At 42.5% G+C, this 22,984-nt stretch overlaps 1 protein-coding gene across 3 annotated transcripts in view; it reads right to left on the reverse strand.

Annotated features, from left to right (window-relative positions):
- Nucleotides 1-1,831: 1,831 nt before the first annotated feature.
- The window catches only part of LOC109889943 (cGMP-dependent protein kinase 1), a 134,832-nt gene continuing 113,679 nt past the window's right edge, over nucleotides 1,832-22,984 (reverse strand). For 2 of the 3 annotated variants that reach the window (XM_020481795.2, XM_020481794.2), the window contains exons 8-18: nucleotides 18,022-18,087; nucleotides 15,366-15,440; nucleotides 6,657-6,753; nucleotides 5,888-6,027; nucleotides 5,679-5,768; nucleotides 4,805-4,946; nucleotides 4,528-4,691; nucleotides 4,301-4,423; nucleotides 3,705-3,767; nucleotides 3,553-3,619; nucleotides 1,832-3,462 (exon numbers count right to left, since the gene is read on the reverse strand). In XM_020481795.2, coding sequence (XP_020337384.1) covers nucleotides 3,364-3,462; nucleotides 3,553-3,619; nucleotides 3,705-3,767; nucleotides 4,301-4,423; nucleotides 4,528-4,691; nucleotides 4,805-4,946; nucleotides 5,679-5,768; nucleotides 5,888-6,027; nucleotides 6,657-6,753; nucleotides 15,366-15,440; nucleotides 18,022-18,087 — 1,126 coding nt within the window. In that variant the 3' untranslated portion in view covers nucleotides 1,832-3,363. The remainder of the gene's footprint in view (nucleotides 3,463-3,552; nucleotides 3,620-3,704; nucleotides 3,768-4,300; nucleotides 4,424-4,527; nucleotides 4,692-4,804; nucleotides 4,947-5,678; nucleotides 5,769-5,887; nucleotides 6,028-6,656; nucleotides 6,754-15,365; nucleotides 15,441-18,021; nucleotides 18,088-22,984) is intronic. The other variant, XM_020481796.2, reaches the window with a different exon arrangement.

The raw sequence follows: 22,984 nt of genomic DNA on the forward strand, positions 1-22,984 counted from the left end.
CTTTAGCTTTTAACCAACGTGTAAACCAACGTGAATTAACAAGAACCCCTTTGATAGGTTCAAGTGATCACACAGAGGTGACACACTGTTACGCCTATCTCGTGAGTCAATTCCATCTCTGTGAATACACTTTCGATGGGTCTGATTACTGGCATCTGAATACTTACGAACTAGATGAAACATCTCTGAAAAGCTTATAAGGTCCTCCTGTCAAAGCCTACAAGTTGCTTTCATTTGAGTCAGGCTACTTTGGGGTGAACAGGAAGATTCTAACCTTTTGCACACTCTTGTGGTTGTGGATGTTTCCTTCTCTATATTATTGACTTGGTGTTTTGAATAGAAAATGTTAATTTAACTTTAGATTGGCCACATGAAGAAAAGTATGAAAAGTATGTTGTATTGACTTTTTAAAGGGTGTACACGTGGCCCTCTGAAAATGCATTTGCGGTAGAAACATAACAAAAACACAAGGAAAATACATCAGGCAACTCAGATTGTAATGGTTGGGGATAAACAAATCACTGGAAATTAAAGCAGTAAGGGTCTGTCAAATTGTGAATGACAAAGTGGTGCACAAGAAACTGAAATGTCCCTGCATCACGGCAACAAGAGTGTTTAAAATAAGTAATACAGGCCTAGGCTACGTGTTCTTGTCTGTGCCATATGATCTGGATTATTTGTGGCTTGGGTTGCATATGCTTGTACATGAGTGAAGATTGAAGCAACATTCCGATTATAATCTCTTGGGCCTTTGCAAACTCAGCACTTTTTAAAATAAAATAAAAAGATTGACAGCGCTAAGCATTCTCTCTCAATTTAACAAACCAGCTGTGCCGAAAACTGCTAATCATCTTTGCCATCTCTTTATCTGATTGAAGCGGTCATTCTAAGTGGTGGTTTATCCATCACATTGACATGTGAGTTTCTGTGCCCATTATCCACAAAGCGTCTCAGAGTAGAAATCGGATCTAGGATTAGGTCCCAACCTGTCTATATAGTCTTATTCATTATGATCTAAATGAGAAATTGATCCTAGATTAGCACTCCTACTCTGAGAGGCTTTGTGGATAAGGGCCCAGGTCTCAGTCTTCAGGTGCAACGACCCACTATCATGTCCAAAGGAGAGTGTACACATAATGCAGTCAGTGTTTCTACTTTGTTTCCATACCATGTGCACTCAGGTTAGGCTACATATCCCTTAAATTTATCTTTTTGTAAAGGGTGAAACGGTGCAAAATACTGTTTTATACAGACTTTCAGTTGTTTTCTACAGTGTTTTTTATTTGATTGTAAAAAATAAAAAATAAAAATATATATATATGGAAAGCAGCCATCTAGGAGACAGTGTGACAACAGATGTAATGTTATGAGTCGCTTACTGTTCATGCAGTATTGAAATTATGACATGATGTTAATTGGGATGCCATTGATTTAAGGCACTTGCATTGTTCTACTGATGATGAATGATTTCTGGGGTTGGACAGTCAGGTACTGAACCACAAGTGTAGAGAAAATGATGAATGAATGATTAGCGTTACTCTTAAAACATAACCATGTTGGTTGTCCAGTCCACCAACTGTTTTACAAAAACGGTTTTTAAAACAGAGCTACTACAAAATATGACTGATGCACACTTCATACTTATGACAACAAGGAATAGTAATCGGTTGCTGACTGTTCTTTTATGTATGTATCATTGTCCTCTGGAGTTGAAGTTGACTTGTATGACTTGAACTAAACACGGGGAATCAACACAAATGTCAAATATTAAACAGACTGTCACTTAAGTTTACAAACCAACACAATTCTCTAGAGAAAGAAAGCAAGTGCATTACAAAGTAATCAAGCACTTTAATATCAATACACAGTAACAATAACCAGTGCTCATAACATTTCATCCATTCAAATTGAATTCAGCACCTGTATTTACAATACTGTAGAAAGGGCAGCACTGAAGGCATTCAAATTCCATTAGAACTGGTAAATTAAACTATTGTGGCGTGAAAATGGGACTTACCTGTTTAAAGGGATGGTATTTATATTGATTGGATGGCAACTACATGATGAAATAGCAACTCATAGGATGTGAATGTCAGACATTTGCAATATGTATGGTTGATGTCTAGCTAAGAGCATAGAGTAGACTTTCAAAATAAATCTTTATTATCTGATCGCTCAATGCCTGTGAAATGAAAGATGGTCCGAGGATCTTCACTGCTGTTGTTGTTGATGAAGTTTGTTAATAACAGCATAATAACAAATCGCTTTCCAGAAATGAGGGATGAATATGTGTGACTGATTACATTTGTAAGCAGGACATTTGAAAGGTCATAATTATTCCATTAGAAGCACAGACCAAAAAGGTTGCTTTTTAAAAAGCTAACTAGCTGCTGCATACAGTGTACATGAGTAAAGTAGATGAGTGTAGCAGCCTATGTGCATGTGTGAGAATGTAACTTCAAATGATATGTACATATACTCTGTGGTTCTAAAAGTAATATTAAGGACAAACAGTAACATTCTGGTTCGTCATGAGCACTTGGTACCTGTTTGGCTTGTCAGACTCAGTGTTAAGATTCTGTATCCCTATTGAGGAGGTCCAGGTACCAGATACTGTAGGTACTAGGTACTGCTGAGCCAAGCCTCAGGAACCAGCTGAGACAGGGTGCAAAACAGGGTGCAGAGGGGAAGCCTTCCATACATGGACCCAGCCTGTCTGTTTGTGTCTGTAGGAGCAGTGCAGGTCAACAGAAAACTCATCTTCCACCCTATATATTTAACTTGTTTTTATCGTTCCTTATTGTGTCCTTACACTCTCACATATATTGTACACACACTCAGTCTCACACGCGCACTCTGCTAAAGGAAAAGGCATTGTTTTAGCTCTAGGACTCCTCTCTCTCTCTCTCTCTCTCTCTCTCTCTCTCTCTCTCTCTCTCTGTCTGTCTGTCTGTCTGTCTGTCTGTCTGTCTGTCTGTCTGTCTGTCTGTCTGTCTGTCTGTCTGTCTGTCTGTCTGTCTGTCTGTCTGTCTGTCTGTCTGTCTGTCTGTCTGTCTGTCTGTCTGTCTGTCTGTCTGTCTGTCTGTGTCTGTGTCTGTGTCTGTGTCTGTGTCTGTGTCTGTCTGTGTGTGTGTGTGTGTGTGTCTGTGTGAGAGAGAGAACACTCAGGATATGCTAAGGTCATTAAATTCTAGTCCCAGAGCCACGTATAGCGAAGGCATATCGGTGACCCACAGCGGTTGTGGTCCTCTTCCCCCTCTCCTCTTCCTATTTATCGCAGTCTTTAGAATGACACTACATCAGGAAGTAGGCCCCCAGGCCAATGACAGAAGATAATTTGGTATTGGGGGTGGGGGGTGACGTTTAAAAATCGTTGTCCCAGCCAGAGTTGTCATCTGGGGGAGGGTCTTCATTGTCCTCTGGGAAGCTGTCAAAGTTACTTGTGTCCGTCGATGATGTCACCTGATTGACAGACAAAGACAGACAGAGAATTGAACCACTTAAACTTCTTACGAAAGCAGCTTGCTGCTGAGATCTTTGTTTGTGACTTACATTAGGGATGATAGGGGGTGTCAGAGTTCCCTTCCGTAGACCTTCCCCGTTAAAGCCCTCGAACCATCTGGAAATGTATAGAAACTGTTGTTGTAAACATCAACATGTGGAAAGATGAGTAGAATAATATGGCTCCATATCCATGAACTTACTTGTGTTTTTGGATGTCTTTAACACCATTTTTCAAGTTTCCCAGCCTTTCTGAAGGATTGTCCCTAACATGGACACATCATTGTTAAATTCTCTACTTAAGACCAAATTATATTAAAGGTCCAATGCAGCCATTTTTATCTCAATATCAAATAATTTCTGGGTGACAATAAATTACATTAGTGTGACTGTTTTCAATTAAAATAGTCAAAAAGTTACAAAAATAACTTCTTAGCAAAGAGGATTTTTTTCAGGAAAGAATTTTGCTAGGACTGTCTGGGAGTGGTCTGAGTGGGGACAGGAGAACTGAAAATGAGCTCTTACTGGCAGAGAGGTTCAAAACTCTCTTTCTTATTGGTCTATTAACTCATTTACTGTATGTTGATGTCGCCATGTAAGGCCAAAACTCCGACCCACCAAAACAGAAATTTCAGGTAGTCTTTTCAAACAAATCTTACACTATCAGGGCATTATCATACTTTTTACAATTTCACAGTATTATTCCAACCTCGTAGTGTGGAAATATATATAAAATACAGGAAAATCACGTTTTTGATTACATTGAGCATTTAAACTAATTGTTGAGGGTGCGACTCACCTGCATAGTTTTTTTATTAAGTTGGCAGCGTTTTTGGTAATCTTCTTTGGAAACTCAATCATGTCAATGCCCCTCAGGATGATGTTATAGGTCTTCATGGGATCAGGGCCAGAGAAGGGAGGGCTGGAAGACCGGGGTAGAAGTAGACGATAACATTTCTCCCAATCTAAATTTACATCTAGCCTTACACTTTAATTTAAGAATAATTATCAGGTTTGTCTGTATACCTGCCGGTGAGGAGCTCAAACATGAGGATTCCTAGAGACCAGTAGTCGGCTGAGATGTCATGGCCTTTGTTCAGAATGATCTCTGGTGCCACGTATTCTGGTGTTCCACAGAACGTCCACGTTTTCTTCCCAAACCCTATCTTCTTGGCAAAGCCAAAGTCCACCTAAGCAAAGAACATGGGAAAATGCATTCTTAGTTGCAACCTGCAGCGTTAATAGTTCAAAGGGTTAGAGATTTGAGCCATCAAGCTTTGAATCCACAATGTGTGTCCCTTACTAGCTTGGCGTAGCCCCTGTGGTCGAGTATAAGGTTCTCTGGTTTGAGGTCTCTGTAGATGATGCCTTTGGAATGCAGGTAGGCAAATGCTTCCACCACACAAGCTGTGTAGAACCTAGTGGTGGAGTCCTCAAACGAACCCCTGGAGAAGGAAGTGACAATAATCACTAAAATAACCATAATATTTCAAACAAGCCCACATTGACCAGCTCTTCCAAAGACTCACTGAAACACATGCGAGGCAAAATGAAATGAGTTGAAATATTGGCCTGACACGCTGACTATGCCACTTTGCGTGCGCGAGCGTTGCAAAATAAATGTTTCATTTCATTCAAACTGGTCGCGGGTGTCAACGGGAGTCTGCATAGCCAGGCGCTAAACTAAAACTTGGTTTTACTTTAGAAGCTTGACACGCTGCAAGTCCCACCTCTCAAAACTCTTTTCACGAGCATACTTACCCACGTGGGTGATTGAAAGATGAACGGGTAGAGAAAATCAAAAGAACTAACTAACAAACAAAAAACTAACTAGGTTTCCCCTTTTACCTGTGGATTAATTGTTGGAGTAGAGAACACATGATTTTGTATGACTCAAAATGGGTCAAAATTCTACAAAGACACTGCAAAAATAGGACCATATGCATTTCAGGTAAAATAACAAAACAATGTTTATCTCCCAGGACAAATTAGCTAGCAACAGCAAGCTAGCTAAATGTCCATGAATGTTTCATGTGTGTTTTGATCTGTCCCCAAATGAATATAGTTGATCCACAGTTGGTTTTGGTATTTTAACCTGCGTGTCATGAATGAGTATGGTGGGGATAGATAAAAGCAACATGCGCACAATGGTGGTTCGGTCAAAGTATAACACTCACCGGTCTCTAAGAATGGTCCACAGCTCTCCTCCCAGACAAGCCTCCATCAGCATGTAGAGATACTTACTGTCCTTAAAAGTCCTGTACAGTCTGAATTTGAAACACAGAGCACAAAGATATCAAGACAGTAGTGAGGGGAGGGTGAGTCCTCTGCAGTTTCACTGTGAATTAAAAGTGTCTGTGGACAGGTGTTGCATGAGTGTCTCTACCTGACAATGAAGTCAGAATGGGCCTCCTGCATGATGAGTTTCTCAGAGCGGATATGCTCCTGCTGCCGCGTGTCCACGATGTGACGCTTCTTCAGGATCTTCATGGCAAAAGTCTTCAACTCATCACTCTTCAGCTGGACCTGTTGACACAGGAGAGAGGAGAGCACTGTTAGCTGTAGGCAACAGTTCAATGAGACATCAATGCAATTCAACGTAAGTTGCAGCTTAGTGTGGACTTCCTACATTTGTCGCTAGATTCCAGAAGACTGAACAGTTCCTTTACCAGTCAGAATGTTGAATTAACTGTCTGCTGAGTTCCCCCTTATGCCGTTGGAAATTATAGTCAAAATATCCGTAAGACAGTATTATTAAACCGACTTCAATATACAGGTCTCTGTGCATGGCTCTCATGGTTTGTTTGTTCATAATCTGAGGCAGGTGCACATCATGTAAATACATTCAGACGATGCATGCATATTAACCGCACTTGTGCAGGTGTTTACATGGGTTTGCGCATGTGCCAGGTGATGGAAATTGCAACGGCAGTACCAGCATTTTAAAAAGTCAGTTTAACAATACTTTTCTGTGGATATTTTGTTCAATGGTTCATGTTTTGCACATGAACCATTGAAGTGGACAACTGGCAGAGTAAATTCAAATGACAGCTTACTCAACATTTTGGCTACACAATGCTATTCCCGGCAATGTTCATTAAGCAAAAGCTTGCTATTAGGTCCGGAGGCCGACATATGGCAGTTGTGGTTCCTACCAGCTCTACGCGGCCGAAGCCACCAACCCCCAGTGTGTCAATGATGTTGAAGTCAGCCAGATTGAGGATGGAGAAGAAAGCGTTCTCTGCTTCGTACCTGCAGGGACAGAAAACAAGGACATGTTAACTTTGAGGTAGTACTTATTTTTTACTTATTTTAATTCTACACTGATTAAAACATGGGACAGATGGTGGAATCTCTTGCCAATCATTGGCATTGATCAATTAACTAACAGGTAGAAAAAACACCTGCAGTACTCCAGACTTGTTTAATGTCCTGAGTCCTGACCTCTATCACAACACAGAACCTCTCTCTCCCCTGTCTGTTCCCATTTCACCAGAGACAGAGGGGGACAGAAGTCACATGAGATGACTCCTCTGGAACCAAATGGCTAGGCCTGTCACTCCCAGTGTTCTCTCTGGTTACTGTTTAACTGATCGAGAGGATCAGGACAGATAGAGGCCTGAGGATAAATGGTTACTGGGTCAACACCTTCAGCCTCAGATGCATGCCAAAACAATCACTGTGACTGTGGACTGGTTCATACTTTTCCATGTGAAAGGGGAGAGAGCAAGGACAGCAGCTTCACAGCGATTGCAAATGTCACACCTGTCCAGCCACATTAACCCATACTGGAATTTCTCCTGGACTATGTGACATTACCAGGAAACATATGGGCCCTCGTGATGAGCTCCAATCACAGACCTCCTTACTGGAGGGCAATTATGTTTATGATGATGACTCTGTTTGTGGTCTTCTCCACAGTCTCACATGTAGAAGGTGTTGTCTAGAAGGTGTTGTCAATGGAACCAACTCTGCCAGTTGGTACAACTGTCTGTCTGTCTGCCCTGTTTCCCAAAAAAATGACCTTTTTATCAGGGGCAGTGAGGCCCACTTGTCAATGAGCACTGAGCACTGAGCACAGATCTATTGGGCTTCACTAGGCTCTCCTTTCATCACTCCGGTCTACTCTACCCATCTCCTGGAACACAGCCCAGACTGCACTCAAAAAAGGGTGGCCCATTTACAGCTCAGGGTGACTGACAGCTGACCCCTCTCCCTGTCAAGAGTTTCACAAGTCAAGGGGTGACAGCGAGGCCCACTTGTCCCTGAGCACTGAGTACTGAACACGGCTCTATTGGGCTTCACCAGCATCTCCTTTCATCACTCCCCTCTACTCTACCCATCTCCTGGAACACAGCCCAAACTACACTCCAAAGAGGGTGGCTGACAGCTTACCCCTCCCACTGTCAAGATTTTTACCATTCAAGGGTGATGGGTAAGGCCAAGAGATTTTCCTGACCAAGTAACCTGAGAAGGGAAGCGTTACAGCTCATTTCAGACCTACCTCAGTCAGAAGCTAATTTGATTGTAAGACTAGTTTATGACCACAAGATGGTGACGCTGTACCATTGTCATCACAGGTAAAGGAAGTTCAACTTAACTCTTATTTGTGTGTAACCTTTATTTAGGTAAGTCAGTTAAGAACAAAGTCTTATTTACAATGATGGCCTATCCCGGCCAAACCCGGACGACACTGGGCCAATTTTGCGCCGCAGTATGAGACTCCCAATCACGGCCGGGTGTGATCCAGCCTGGGTTCAAAACCAGGGACTGTAGTGTCGCCTCTTGCGCCTCTTGCCTCTTGGTTTAAAATCTAGTTTTTTAAATCTAGTCATTTGTAATTGATTAAATGTCAATATTTCTCACTCTTTTAGAATTAGTTGCTTATTAGGCTATACTATATATCGTGTGCCCAATGTTGCGACTCATGTCTGATTCTCTGCTGGGCGCGCAATATCAAGTGCGCCTATAGGTAATTTAGTGTGGTCTCAGTCAAATGATCCATAGCCTATAGGCTACGAAGTGCATACTCCTAGAAGCACAGAGAAAAGTTATATTTTTAATATATCTGCTCGGATGGTGTAAATAAAACTAGTCTGCATTACACACTGCAATGGATATTCCAACCCTGAGCCCCGGCCTGCTCTGCTCTTGCTGATCAAAAACCTTTTTGTGTGCTGCCTAACCTATACTGAGTTGTGTAGACCTACAGCGGCAGTTCAGGAGGCGAGTCAAACAATACATCGGAAATGGACAGCTTATGGTGTTGAAAGTAGATGCCAACATGTAATGCCAACATGTTTCAAGCTGACCACCACTGTCCCTGTTCACAAGAGGTCCAAGGAAACCTGCTGGTCACAACACACATCAACACTATCATCCCAGACACTCTAGACCCACTCCAATTCGCATACTGTCCCATCAGATCCACAGATGACGCAATCTCAAGTGCACTGCCCTCTCCCACCTGGACAAGATGGGAAATAACTATGAGAATAATGTTAATATTTACAGCTCAGCGTTCAACAACATAGTCCCCTCCAAGCTCATCACCAAGCTAGGGATCCTGGGACTAAACCCCTCCCTCTGCAACTGCATACTGGACTTCCTGATGGGTCGACCCCAGGAGGTGAGGGTAGGCAACAATACCCCCGCCACACTGACCTACAACACAGGGGACCCTCAGGGGTGTGTGCTTAGTCCCCTCCTTTACTCCCTGTTCACCCTCGACTGCGTGGCCACGTACGACTCCAACACCATCATCAAGTTTGCTGACGACACAACAGTGGTAGGCCTGATCATCGCCGGTAATGAGTCAGCCTAAAGGGAGGAGGTCAGAGACTTAGCAGTGTTGTGCCAGGAAAACAACCTCTCCCTCAATGTCAGTAAGACCAAGCAGCTGATCCTGGACTACAGGAGAAATAGTGGAGAGCACGCCCCCATCCACATTGACGGGGCTGTTGTGGAGTGGGTCCTTGGCATCCACATCACTAAGGACTTAACATGGTCCACATACTGTACATGCGCACAGTCGTGAAAAGGGCACGGAAGCACCTCTTTCCCTTCAGGAGGCTGAAAAGATTAGTCATGGGCCCTCAGATTCTCAAAAGATGCACCATCGAGAGCATCTTGACTGGCTGCATCATCGCTTGGTATGGCAATTACACCAGCTTTGACCGCAAAGTGCTACAATGGGTGGTGCACACAGTCCAGTACATCACTGGGGCCAAGCCCCCTGCCATCCAGGTCCTTTATATCAGGCGGTGTCGAAAAACTGGCAAGGACCCTAGTCACCCAAGTCATAGACTGCTCACTCTGCTACCATCTGGCAAATGGTAACAAAGCATCAGTTCTTGGACCAACAGGCTCAGAGACAGCTTCTACACCCATAAGATTGCTAAATAGCCAGACTGCTAAATAATCAATGAATGAACTATCTGCTCTGACTCTATCTTGCACTGACCCTATGCACACTCACAAGACTTTATATACACACCATGTACACACACTCTCTCACACATACACACACACACTTGCTGCTGTTACTCTGTTCATTATTTTACTCTTATTATTATCTATCTGGATGCCTAGTCACTTTACCCTGCCTTCATGTACATATCTACCTCAAGTACCTTGTATCTCTGCACATTGATCTGGTACTGGTACTCCCTGTATATACTGTAGCTCCATTCTTATGTATTTTATTTAATTGCTCTTGTGTTAGTTACTAGTTATTTTGTACATTTTTTTACTCTGCATCATTGGGTAAGGCCCATAAGCAAGCATTTCACTGTAAAGTCCAGATCAGTTGTATTCTGAGCATTTAATAAATACAATGCGATTTGATTTGATTAAATAGCCTACCTCCGTGTCAGTTAAGTTAAAACCAAAACTCATATTCAGGGGGTACGCCATAGGCCTACATTTCATTAAAGAAAATGGGGCAAAGCACAGGCCTACCCCTTGTTAGCTTAAGATTTGGAAGAAAATAAAACTGATTATATCTGATTATATAAATCTGATTATATAAAGTGATCTATAACAGAGCTTTGGTCCGCAAAGCTTTATCCCAGAAACAAGCTGTGAATACGCAGGAAAGACGTTACTTTCTTTGACATTCAGAGGCTGAGCTACAACCTTCCATAGCCGAGGAGGCAAAAAATAGACATTGCTTGGGAAATAATCTAATTCTGTCACTATCAAGTGATTAAGTGACTATTCACTTTCTGTACAAAAGCCAGATAGCTTTTAGGGAAAAACTTGAGTGACCTTCTCTCGTTGGGTTAAGCCACAGAAGAAGAATAGCCAGCAGTTAATAGCCAGCCTCCATTTTTTTGGCATCAGTAGTTCTACTCTGTCTGGGGTCAAAATAAATGCCTAACTTTTGAAAGTACCATGCTCAGATTCCAAATTATGCTTCAGATGTAATTATTTGCAAACAGGGATAGTTTGGTTTAAAACAAGACACACTGATTTGGCATTGGAGAAATATGATAAGATGAACACATAGGCCTATCTCTCTGTCCATTCTTAGCCTGTAATTTCGGTCATTTTTGTGGTATTAAGAAATATTCTGCTGATATGTAAAATGACGTAGAATTGCATGACATTTTTATAAAAGTCAATTTTTTCTCGGACCTGCAAATACAACGATAGATTTATGCAATGCTTTTACTATAAAGGAGATCTTTCCACCCCCCTACTCTTGTCCACGGTCTGTGAACCCACAACCTTCTGGCCCACAGCCCTGTGTGCTATCAAAATTCCTGCGTTGCCATGTAATGCTTACAGGGCGAAGAACTGTTTCTAAAATTGCATATCTAAGGCTTTGGTCTGTCCAAGAAGGGCGGGTAAACATTAGACATCTTCTCCGCTATCCACTTTGTTTTAATTATTATTTTAGGTATAGGGGAGGGTCACTTGTTTTCTTTCTAGCCTTTATTATAAATAACATTCACTCTCTAACAGTGTCAAAGCAAGAAGAAAATCGCAGCCTCTTGCTATATGGATATTGCAATGGCAATTTCTATCTGAATTTGATTAACCGTGCAGTCCTATTTCAACCACATAAAATATGCATCCAGGCAGAACAAAAGGGCCTCAGATTTTCACTTTATCACATAATAGTCGGACGGTTGCGGAAGGGTTATCAGAAATTGCAGGCAGGTGAACAAACAGCTGACCCAGGCACCACTTATACCCCCCTTTCTTGCAAATCTGACTAAATTAATTTTGAAAGATGAGATCCTTTATGAGATACAACAATAGAAAACAAGCATTTGTATTGTATAGCAGTGGTGGAAAAAGTACTCAATTGTCATACTTGAGTAAAAGTAAACATACTTCAGTAGTAAATTACTCAAGTAAAAGTGAAAGTCACCCGGTAAAACAGTACTTGAGTAAAAGTCTAAAAGGATTTGGTTTAAAATGTACTTAAGTTTCAAAAGTAAATGGAATTGCTAAAATGTACTTATGTATCAAAAGAATAAACCATAAGCAAACCAGACGGCACCATTTAACAAAAAAGTATTTAGTCAGCAACCAATTGTGCAAGTTCTCCCACTTAAAAAGATGAGAGAGGCCTGTAATTTTCCTCATAGGTACACATTGTAAGATTTTTTATGAATTTATTTGCAAATTATGGTGGAAAATAAGTATTTGGTCACCTACAAACAAGCAAGATTTCTGGCTCTCACAGACCTGTAACTTCTTCTTTAAGAAGCTCCTCTGTCCTCCACTCCACTCCACTGTATTAATGGCACCTGTTTGAACTTGCACCAGGCTGGGAAGACTGAATCTGCAATAGGTAAGCAGCTTGGTTTGAAGAAATCAACTGTGGGAGCAATTATTAGGAAATGGAAGACATACAAGACCACTGATAATCTCCCTCGATCTGGGGCTCCATGCAAGATCTCACCCCGTGGGGTCAAAATTATCACAAAATCCCAGAACCACACAGTGGGACCTAGTGAATGACCTGCAGAGAGCTGGGACCAAAGTAACAAAGCCTACCATCAGTAACACACTACGCCACCAGGGACTCAAATCCTGCAGTGCCAGACGTGTCCCCCTGCTTAAGCCAGTACATGTCCAGGCCCATCTGAAGTTTGCTAGAGAGCATTTGGATGATCCAGAAGAAGTTTGGGAGAATGTCATATGGTCAGATGAAACCAAAATATAACTTTTTGTTAAAAACTCAACTCGTCGTGTTTGAAGGACAAAGAATGCTGAGTTGCATACAAAGAACACCATACCTACTGTGAAGCATGGGGGTGGAAACATCATGCTTTGGGGCTGTTTTTCTGCAAAGGGACCAGGACAACTGATCCGTGTAAAGGAAAGAATGAATGGGGCCATGTATCGTGAGATTTTGAGTGAAAACCTCCTTCCATCAGCAAGGGCATTGAAGATGAAATGTGGCTGGGTCTTTCAGCATGACAATGATCCCAAACACACCACCCGGGCAACGAAGGAGTGGCTTCGTAAGAAGCATTTCAAGGTCCTGGAGTGGCCTAGCCAGTCTCCAGATCTCAACCCCATATAAAATCTTTGGAGGGAGTTGAATGTCCGTGTTGCCCAGCAACAGCCCCAAAACATCACTATTCTAGAGGAGATCTGCATGGAGGAATGGGCCAAAATACCAGCAACAGTGTGTGAAGACTTATAGAAAAAGTTTGACCTCTGTCATTGCCAACAAAGGGTATATAACAAAGTATTGAGATAAACTTATTTTCCACCATAATTTGCAAATAAATTCATAAAAAATCCTACAATGTGATTTTCTGGATTCTTTTTCTCATTTTGTCTGCCATAGTTGAAGTGTACCTATGATGAAAATTACAGGCCTCTCTCATCTTTTTAAGTGGGAGAACTTGCACAATTGGTGACTGACTAAATACTTTTTTGCCCCACTGTAAGTAGTACCTTCAAGTATTTTTACTTAAGTACTTTACACCACTGGTATACAACAACCTTGAATCCAACTGCACAACCAGGGATGGAAATATTGTTGAAAACATTACCAATGTATCATACTGGACACAATGCAGAAGATTGTACGTTGAGTTCCATGACAAAGACTCTATTCACTGTCTTACTGAGACGTGGGCCTCACTACAGTGACCAACACACAGTACCTTTCTCCATTCTTATCTCTTTCCAGGATGTAAGCAAAACAGTGAAACATTATTTATATTTTGTACACAAAGAATATAATCTTCTGTAGTCCCCCCCCCCCCCCCCCCCAATATAAGAATTTCAGTATGAGAGAGGCTGACATTTCAAATGCACCATACGAGGTACACACAGCCAGGTATGGAATTACTGTATGTCCTGTTTATAATAACATGTTTAAACATCATACAGACTTCCAACAAAGAACATAATACTACCAAAATAATTATCTAAGGTGTAATAAAACAACTATATTTCTGACATTAGTCGATTAGCGAACAGTAGACAGATAAGATCATAAATAATTATGTAATTCTTGTCTGTGAGTGTGTGCGTGCACGAGTGTGTGCCTGGCTGTATGAGTGTTTGCCTGCATGTGTGTATGTGTATATGAGTGTATATAATGTATCAAACACTCTAGCTTCTAATACCCCCTCCAAGCCCCCATCTATTGCTCCAATGCTTCCTGAAGAGAGAGGGAGAGTGCTTCCCAAAGTCCCCCATGAGATCTTCTGATGGGACACAGCTGCCAGTACCTCCATTTTCATCACATCAGGGACTGGAGCCTGGAACAGACCAGACCCTTTCTATACACGGTGTGTCCAAGCTCAAACACACACTCAAAACTAAGTTGTAGGTTTTGCCTTTGTGACAGAAATGAATACAAATGTTCCTCAAACTTTGTGGTTTGGATATTCCTTTATGTCAAAGGGAGAACTACCACCCTTACTGCATTGAGGAAATAATCAAATGATAAACAAAAAGTGTAGTGTTGAGGAAAAGGCAACTCTCCCTAATAGCGAGAATCTGTAGTCAAGATGCGGTTGCCGTGTGGCGCCCAGCCAGCTGTGGCCAATTAGACAGGTTCCATCTCAGTGGCGGTCTGATTCGGGCTCCTCAATCTCTCCTGGCGACCGGCTCCCATGAAGTAACGAACAGGAAAGGAAACTCCGGGAATACAACAGACAGTAGCGGGATGGTGAAAAAGTCATTTTAATCAGGGTGACAAAGGCACACATTTTTGATTTGACAGACAGAGGAATTAGAGTTGCATTTATTTGGTCTTGTGTGGCTCAGTCTGTAGAGCATGGAACTATCAATGCCAAGGGTTGTGGGTTTGATTCCCTCTGAGGTCACCCATAAGCAAATATTTCCACGCATGACTGTAAGTCACCTTGGATAAAAGCATCTGCTAAATGATACATTATATTACCACAGAGGGTATGTAGAATAGGGATATACAATAATATAACACTAGATATACCACTGTCAACTCTCTCCGAGTTTTTTGGCTGGTGACAAGCTGACCCCAGTGTTTCACTTTACTCACAGCTTTGCGGTCAGTCTGTCCTGTGTTTCAACCACAGTTCTGGTTTCTCCTCACCTTGTCTCACAACATTACCCTGCATTGAAATGGCATCTCTTTATGCCAACAAGAACACGCCACAACACCAAGGTGCCCCTGTGCCAGGGTGTCCAGTGTCTGGTGCTATGCTCCTGTTCTCATGGTCACAGATAACATATTGGTTCCTCCAAGGGCTGTGGTAGAGGTTACGACCTTCACTTCCATGTCTGTCACCAGAGAATTGCGTTATGTAACAGACCGAAGGTTGACCAAACCACAAAGCCAAGCAAAGCCGGTTGATAGAATGATTAATGAGTAGACAGTGAAAGAAAGACAGGGGACTTACCTAGCCTTGGCCTCAGCATCCTCACAGCCTTTACTGGAGACCTCCTCCAACCCTCCAATCAGGTGCTTGAAGGAGCTGCAACACAGGAAGTGAAAGAGTGTTTGTGAAACATCACTTTTTATAGGAGTTCAAGACATTGATCCATTGCATTGATGTCACCCTCCTCCTCCTGAAATGACATTCAATAAACTGTAGTATCTTGATATATAATTATTGTTGTCTTCAAGTAATCACGTCAGTTGTCTAAATGACTAAAAGATTGCTAATTGGCGTTGTGTTTCATTAACCCTGGTGTAACTGCTCCAGCCCCTTGATAATTGTAATTGACATGACATACTTAATAAGCGGGTCTCTATGTACCCCTAGCCACTTATTCTCCATATGACTAATCTAGTGCAGCTGTGTATTGCATCTTTATAGTACCTATGAAAACTTTATGAATGTTAAATAAACTTTTGTAAGATTGTTGTTTGTTTGAAGTGGAAACCACTTGGTCTCAATTTACAATACCCAGATTCCCCACACATATCATCTGTTTGGATGTGCTTGAGCCCTAGACCCATAAATCCTTAAGCAAATATTGATGAATATGAAAATGAAGGATAATATGCCAAAATACTTACATTGTGACATGCACACACACACACACACACACACACACACACACACACACACACACACACACACACACACACACACACACACACACACACACACACACACACACACACACACACACACACACACACACTTGTAGTCAGAAGTTTAAATACACTTAGGTTGGAGCCATTAAAACTCATTTTTCCAACAATTGTTTACAGACAGATTATTTCACTTATAATTCACCGTATCACAATTCCAGTGGGTCAGAAGTTTACTACATACTGTACATTAAGTTGACTGTGCCTTTAAACAGCTCCAGAAAATTATGTCATGGCTTTAGAAGCTTCTGATAGGCTAATTGTCATAATTTCAGTCAATTGGAGGTGTACCTGTGGATGTATTTCAAGGCCTACCTTCAAACTCAGTGCCTCTTTGCTTGATATGGGAAATCAAAAGAAATCAGCTAAGACCTCAGAAAAATACAATTGTAGACCTCCACAAGTCTGGTTCATCCTTGGGAGCAATTTCCAGACGCCTTAAGGTACAACGTTCATATGTACAATAGTATGCAAGTATAACCCCCATGGGACCATGCAGCCGCCATACTGCTCAGCAAAGGACCTTGTGAAGATGCTGGAGGAAACAGATACAAAAGTATCTATATCCACAGTAAAACAAGTCCTATATCGAAATAACCTGAAAGGCTGCTCAGCAAGGAAGAAGCCACTGCTCCAAAACTGCCATAAAAAATCCAGACTACGGTTTGCAACTGCACATGGGGACAGAGATTGTATTTTTTGGAGAAATGTGCTCTGGTTGATGAAACAAAAATAGAACTGTTTGGCCATAATGACCATCGTTACATTTGGAGGAAAAAGGGGGAGGCTTGCAGGCCGAAGAACCCCATTCCAACCGTGAAGCATGGGGGTGGCAACATCATGTTGTGGGGGTGCTTTGCTGCAGGAGGGACTGGTGCACTTCACAAAATGTATGGCATCATGAGGTAGGAAAATTATGTGGATATATTGAAGCAACATCTCAAGACATCAGTCAGGAAGTTAAAGCTTGGTCACAAATTGGTCTTCCAAATGGACAATGACCCCAATAATACTTCCAAAGTTGTGGCAAAATGGCTCAAGGACAACACATTCAAGGTATTGGAGTGGCCATCACAAAGCCCTGACCTCAATCCTATAGAATATTTGTGGGCAGAACTCATTTGACACAAGTTAAACAATTTAATTTAAAGGTAATGCTACCAAATACTAATTAAGTGTATGTACACTTCTGACCCACTTGGAATGTGATGAAAGAAATAAAAGCTGAAAAAAACAATTCTCTCTACTATTATTCTGACATTTCACATTCTTAAAATAAAGTGGTGATCCTAACTGACCTAAGACAGGGAATTTTTATTAGGATTAAATGTCATGAATTGTGAAAAACTGAGTTTAAATGTATTTGGCTAATGTGTATGTAAACTTCTGACTTCAACTGTATCTCTGCTGGAGTTTCCCTCTCACCATTATCCCCTAATTCTCATTATCGCTCTCTTTCCCTCCCTCTCTCTTCCCTCCAGAAAGACAGATAGCAGGCTGCCTGCCACCGCTAACCTCTCTCTCATCCTGGCCCCAAACCCAACCCATTCTTGTTGATGCATATGGTAAGCTGGCTATGTGAGGTGAGAGAGCATTAGCGGTCTGTGTGACAGAGTGACAGACCATAATAATCATCTCATTCAGATGACTCACTCACTAAGGGTTGCCCATGAGAGGCCTGCTCCATAACAGGAGCTAACCTGATACCACCCAACCCTGCTCTTACATTACAGCTAACTGATATACTGATGTTAGCAGTGACAGAATGAGTGTCCTGTATGGCTCAGTTGGTAGAGCATGATGCTTGCAACATCAGGGTTATGGGTTCAATTCCCAGGGCCATTTGTACAAAAAAGGTTGCTTTGGATAAAGGCTTACGTTATATAAGATTCTAGACCAAATGATTAAAACCATTTCAGAATACAAGAGAAGGTACTGAGGTTTTGAACACTCACTCTCTGTCGATGACCAGACATGTAACGGCCTCTGCAGCGATGACGTTTGCTGTCCTGATGTCCTCCCTGCAACAGAACACACATACGGTCATTAGTAACACATATTACACAGAATACAGCAGCACCTTTTTTTTATGAAACATTAACGACCAGGTATGTGTTTAAAATGACATGGAAAAATAGTTATTACACAATAAAAACATTATGTTCCACATTTTGATAAATCATTCCAACACTGCTTTTGATACGTTAGGAAACACAGACTTGCCATGGAAAAATGTCATCATAGGATTATCAAGCTTTGTGTTGACAAATACATGGACATTAGTGACAGTAAACAGTACCAACAGTAAAACCAGCTTCACTCTGTATTGTTAGTGACATCATCGATATCCTCTTCTTCCGAGGACTCGTCTCCCCAGTCGCTCTCAGAGTCTGAGTTGCACACACACACACACACACACACACACACACACACACACACACACACACACACACACACACACACACACAACCGTATCACTGAGAACACTCAAATCTACACTTACAGCTGGGAAGGCGAGTCCATGCAAGCTGTCTACACACACTTTAACAGATCTCAGGGTCAAGTGAAGACCACTCTAAGACACACTGAAACCTAACACTTAATGCGGCAGCTGGAGGAGTCCATACAGTATTCCACTTCATCCAAATTCATAACAGGAAAACTCTGTTGGCAAAAGATGAGCATACACTAAATACTGTACTAAATACAGTACTGAACAAGTACGGGATCAAGCTTTACTCCCGGTCGGTGAGAAAGTGTATCAGCATTAGAGCTGTTGACATGTGAGTCAAGTCTCACTCTCGTGTCTAAGTAGGGGAGGAATGACCCATATGTTGAAGCTGCTACGCAACCTATTTCACATTCACCGAGGTGACAAGCCCTTCTCATGCCATCTAGCCTCCTCATACACCCCCCCCCCCCACCACCACTACCCATGTTCCAAACACACACACGCAAACACACACTCCCTATCTCAAAAGGTCACAGCTGCAGGAAACGACAAGGGTTTCACCAGTGGAAAAGAGAGGAGAGGAGGCAACCATTAAGGAGTGTTGTGGTAAAGATGGGCTAAAGAGGAAAGAGAGAGGGTTTCTTCTCACATGGGCATGCACAGGGCATGTGGAGGGAGGGAGGCGGGAGGCTGAAGGGGGTATTAATTGAACTAAATCCAGTCCCTGAGTGGGTCATCCTTGTACTTGCCATCAAACACCTGCTGGGTGTGAATTGGGACTATGTGCCAAATGTAGCCTCTCTGCCATTGTGCTACTGATGTCAACAGTGTTTTGGCAGATACACCTGCCTCTCAAGAGGACAGGGTACATTGCTTTTTCCATGTCGGAAGAAAGAAACCCTCAAAACACATACGCATGCACACATTCACACACACACACACGGACAAAATATATTTAGCTTTCTATCTCAGATAATGAGCAGAGCCCACAAAGAGACTGAGCTGCTAGCTGTTCACTGTTAAAGGGGCAATCTGCAGTTGCTACATCCATTTTTGGACTTAAGTTAATGACGTGATACCATTCATTCTTGAAAGATATCATTTATAAATGCCTCGTGAGCTTAGTTAAACTGTTGAACCCCATCAGAACTCAAAATATAATCCTGTTTAACTCCACTGTTTGTAAACAAAATGAATGTCAACAAACACTGTATAGCCTCAAAACATGGTGACAACTATACTTTTATATCATGGATGATGGTCAGTCCTTGCATCCATAGCTCTGTCTATGAATTTGATATCCAGTTCCATCCCTCAGATTTTTACATAAACAGTGGCAGGGGAGGCTTTGTTATTGTTTCAACTCCGGATTGCCCATTTAAGGGACCTCCAGGGTTTCATATTAGAGGGGGATTTCCATCACCTACTCTCCTCTTGTTGCTGGGGTAACATTTTTGTTGATATTGACAATACTATTTCTGCTGTCTGTTAACCTCTGCAAACAATTGATTACTCTGATCACTGCACACCTTCACAATTGCTTGTAAACACACACACAGAGACACAGAGAGACAGAGAGAGAGAGAGAGAGAGAGAGAGAGGGAGAGAGAGAGAGAGAGAGAGAGAGAGAGAGGGAGAGAGAGAGAGAGAAGCCAAATGTAGCCTCTCTGCCATTGTGCTTCATTGTGCTGTTGTCAACAGTGTTTTGGCAGATATACCTGCCTCTCAAGAGAACAGGGTACATTGCTTTTTCCATGTTGGAACAAAGAAACCCCCAACACACACGTACGTTCGCACGCACACACACATAGATGCACCGGAGGGGATGGCTGCCATTTTACTGGCTCCTAACCAACTTTGCTATTTTGTTTGTTTTTTCGCATTGTTTGTAACTCATTTTGGACGTAATGTTGCTGCTACTGTCTCTTATGACCGAAAAAATCTTCTGAACATCAGAACAGCGATTTCTCACCTCGAACTGGACAAAGATTTTTCTTTAATGAGTCCAATGCGAAGAACTTACTCCCTCCCGAGACCAGGCCCTCATCCCCATCATTTGTGTGAAGAAAAGACAGGGGACGGAGGCCTGGGTGCCTTGTGAGAATTCGTTGGCGAGTGAGTAAACCATCACCACCCTTGGTATTATTGGCCAAAGTCATTGGAAAACAGACTGGATGATTTACATTTAAGAATATCCTACCAACGGGATATTAAAAACTGTAATAACTGGAATAATATGCTTCACAGAGACTTGGCTGAACAACGACACAGACTATATAGAGCTGACTGGCTGCTCTGTTTTTCGGCAAGACAAAGCAGCTACGTCTGGTAAGACGAGGGGCGCGGGTGTGTGTCTATTTGTCAATAACTGCTGGTGTGCGATGTCTAATATTAAAGAAGTCTCGTGGTATTGCTCGTCTGAAGTAGAAAACCTCATGATAAGCTGTAGCCCACACTATCTACCAAGAGAGTTCACATCTATATTATTCGTAGCCGTCTATTTACCACCACAAACCGACGCTGGGACTAAGACCGCACTCAACAAGCTGTATAAAGCCATAAGCAAACAAGAAAATGCTCATCCAGAAGCAGAGCTCCTAGTGGCCGGGGACTTTAATGCAGGAAAACTTAAATTCGTTTGACCTCATTTCTACCAGTATGTCACGTGCAACCTTTTCTCCACAAACAGAGACACATACAACGCTCTCCCTTGCCCTCCATTTGACAAATCTGATAATGATCCTATCCTCCTGATTCCAGCTTACAAGCAAAAACTAAAGCAAGAAGTACCAGTGACTCGCTCAATACAGAAGTGGTCAGATGACACAGATGCTACGCTACAAGACTGTTTTGCTAGCACAGACTGGAATATGTTCGGGGATTCATCCAATGGCATTGAGGAGTATACCACCTCAGTCACCTGCTTCATCACTAAGTGCATCAACGACGTCGTCCCAAAAGTGAGCGTACGTACATATCCCAATCAGAAGCCATGGATTACAGGCAACATCCGCACCGAGCTAAAGGATAGAGCTTCTGTTTTCAAGGAACGAGACACAACAAACAGACAAAGTGTCAATACAAAGATTGAATCCTACTATACCGGCTCTGACGCTCGTCGGATGTGGCAGGGCTTGAAAACTATTACGGATTACAAAGGGAAAACCAGCCAACAACCAGGACAACACCTCTCTCTCAATGAGCAAGACAAAGGAGCTGATAGTGAACTATAGGAAAAGGAGGGCCGAACAGGCCCCCATTCTCATCGAAGGGACTGAATTGGAGAGGGTCGAGAGTTTCAAGTTCCTTGGTGTCCACATCACCAACAAAGTATCAAAGTCCAAACACACCAAGACAGTTGTGAAGAGGGTACAACAACACCCTCATCCTTTCCCCCCTCAGGAGACTGAAAAGATTTGGCATGGGTCCCCAGATCCTCAAAAAGTTCTACAACTGCAACATTGAGAGCATCCTGACCGGTTGCATTACCGCCTGATATGGCAACTGCTCAGCATCTGACCGGAAGGCGCTAGAGGGTAGTGCGTACCGCACAGTACATCATTGGAGCCAAGATTCCTGACATCCAGGACCAATATAAACTCAGCAAAAAAGAAATGTCCCTTTTTTATGACCCTGTCTTGCAAAGATAATTATAAAAATCCAAATAACTTCACAGATCTTCATTGTAAAGGGTTTAAACACTGTTTCCCATGCTTAACCATAAACAATTAATGGACATGTACCTGTGGAATGGTTGTTAAGACACTAACAGCTTACAGAGGTAGGCAATTAAGGTCACAGTTACAAAACCTTAGGACACTAAAGAGGACTTTCTACTGACTCTGAAAGACACCAAAAGAAAGATGCCCAGGGTCCCTGCTCATCTGTGTGAATGTGCCGTAGGCATGCTGCAAGGAGGCATGAGGACTGCAGATGTGGCCAGGGCAATAAATTGCAATGTCTGTACTGTGAGACGCCTAAGACAGCGCTACAGGGAGATAGAACGGACAGCTGATCGTCCTCGCAGTAGCAGACCACATGTAACAACACGTGCACAGGATCGGTACATCCAAACACCACACCTGCGGGACAGGTACAGGATGGCAACAACAACTACCCGAGTTACACCAGGAACGCACAATCCCTCCATCAGTGCTCAGACTGTCCGCAATAGGCTGAGAGAGGCTGGACTGAGGGCTTGTAGGCCTGTTGTAAGGTAGGTCCTCACCAGACATCACCGGTAACAATGTTGCCTATGGGCACAAACCCACCGCCAGGACAGGACAGGCAAAAAGTGCTCTTCACTGACGAGTCGCAGTTTATATAATGCGACTCGTCAGAATGACAGATTTTTTACCTTGTCAGCTCGGGGATTCAATCTTCCAATCTTTCGGTTAGCACTCTAATCACTAGGCTACCTGCCACCCCAGGAAATAAATATCGTCTCACCAGCGGTGATAGTCAGA

This window comes from Oncorhynchus kisutch, linkage group LG4, assembly GCF_002021735.2.
Source record: "Oncorhynchus kisutch isolate 150728-3 linkage group LG4, Okis_V2, whole genome shotgun sequence".
Lineage (NCBI taxonomy): Eukaryota > Metazoa > Chordata > Actinopteri > Salmoniformes > Salmonidae > Oncorhynchus > Oncorhynchus kisutch.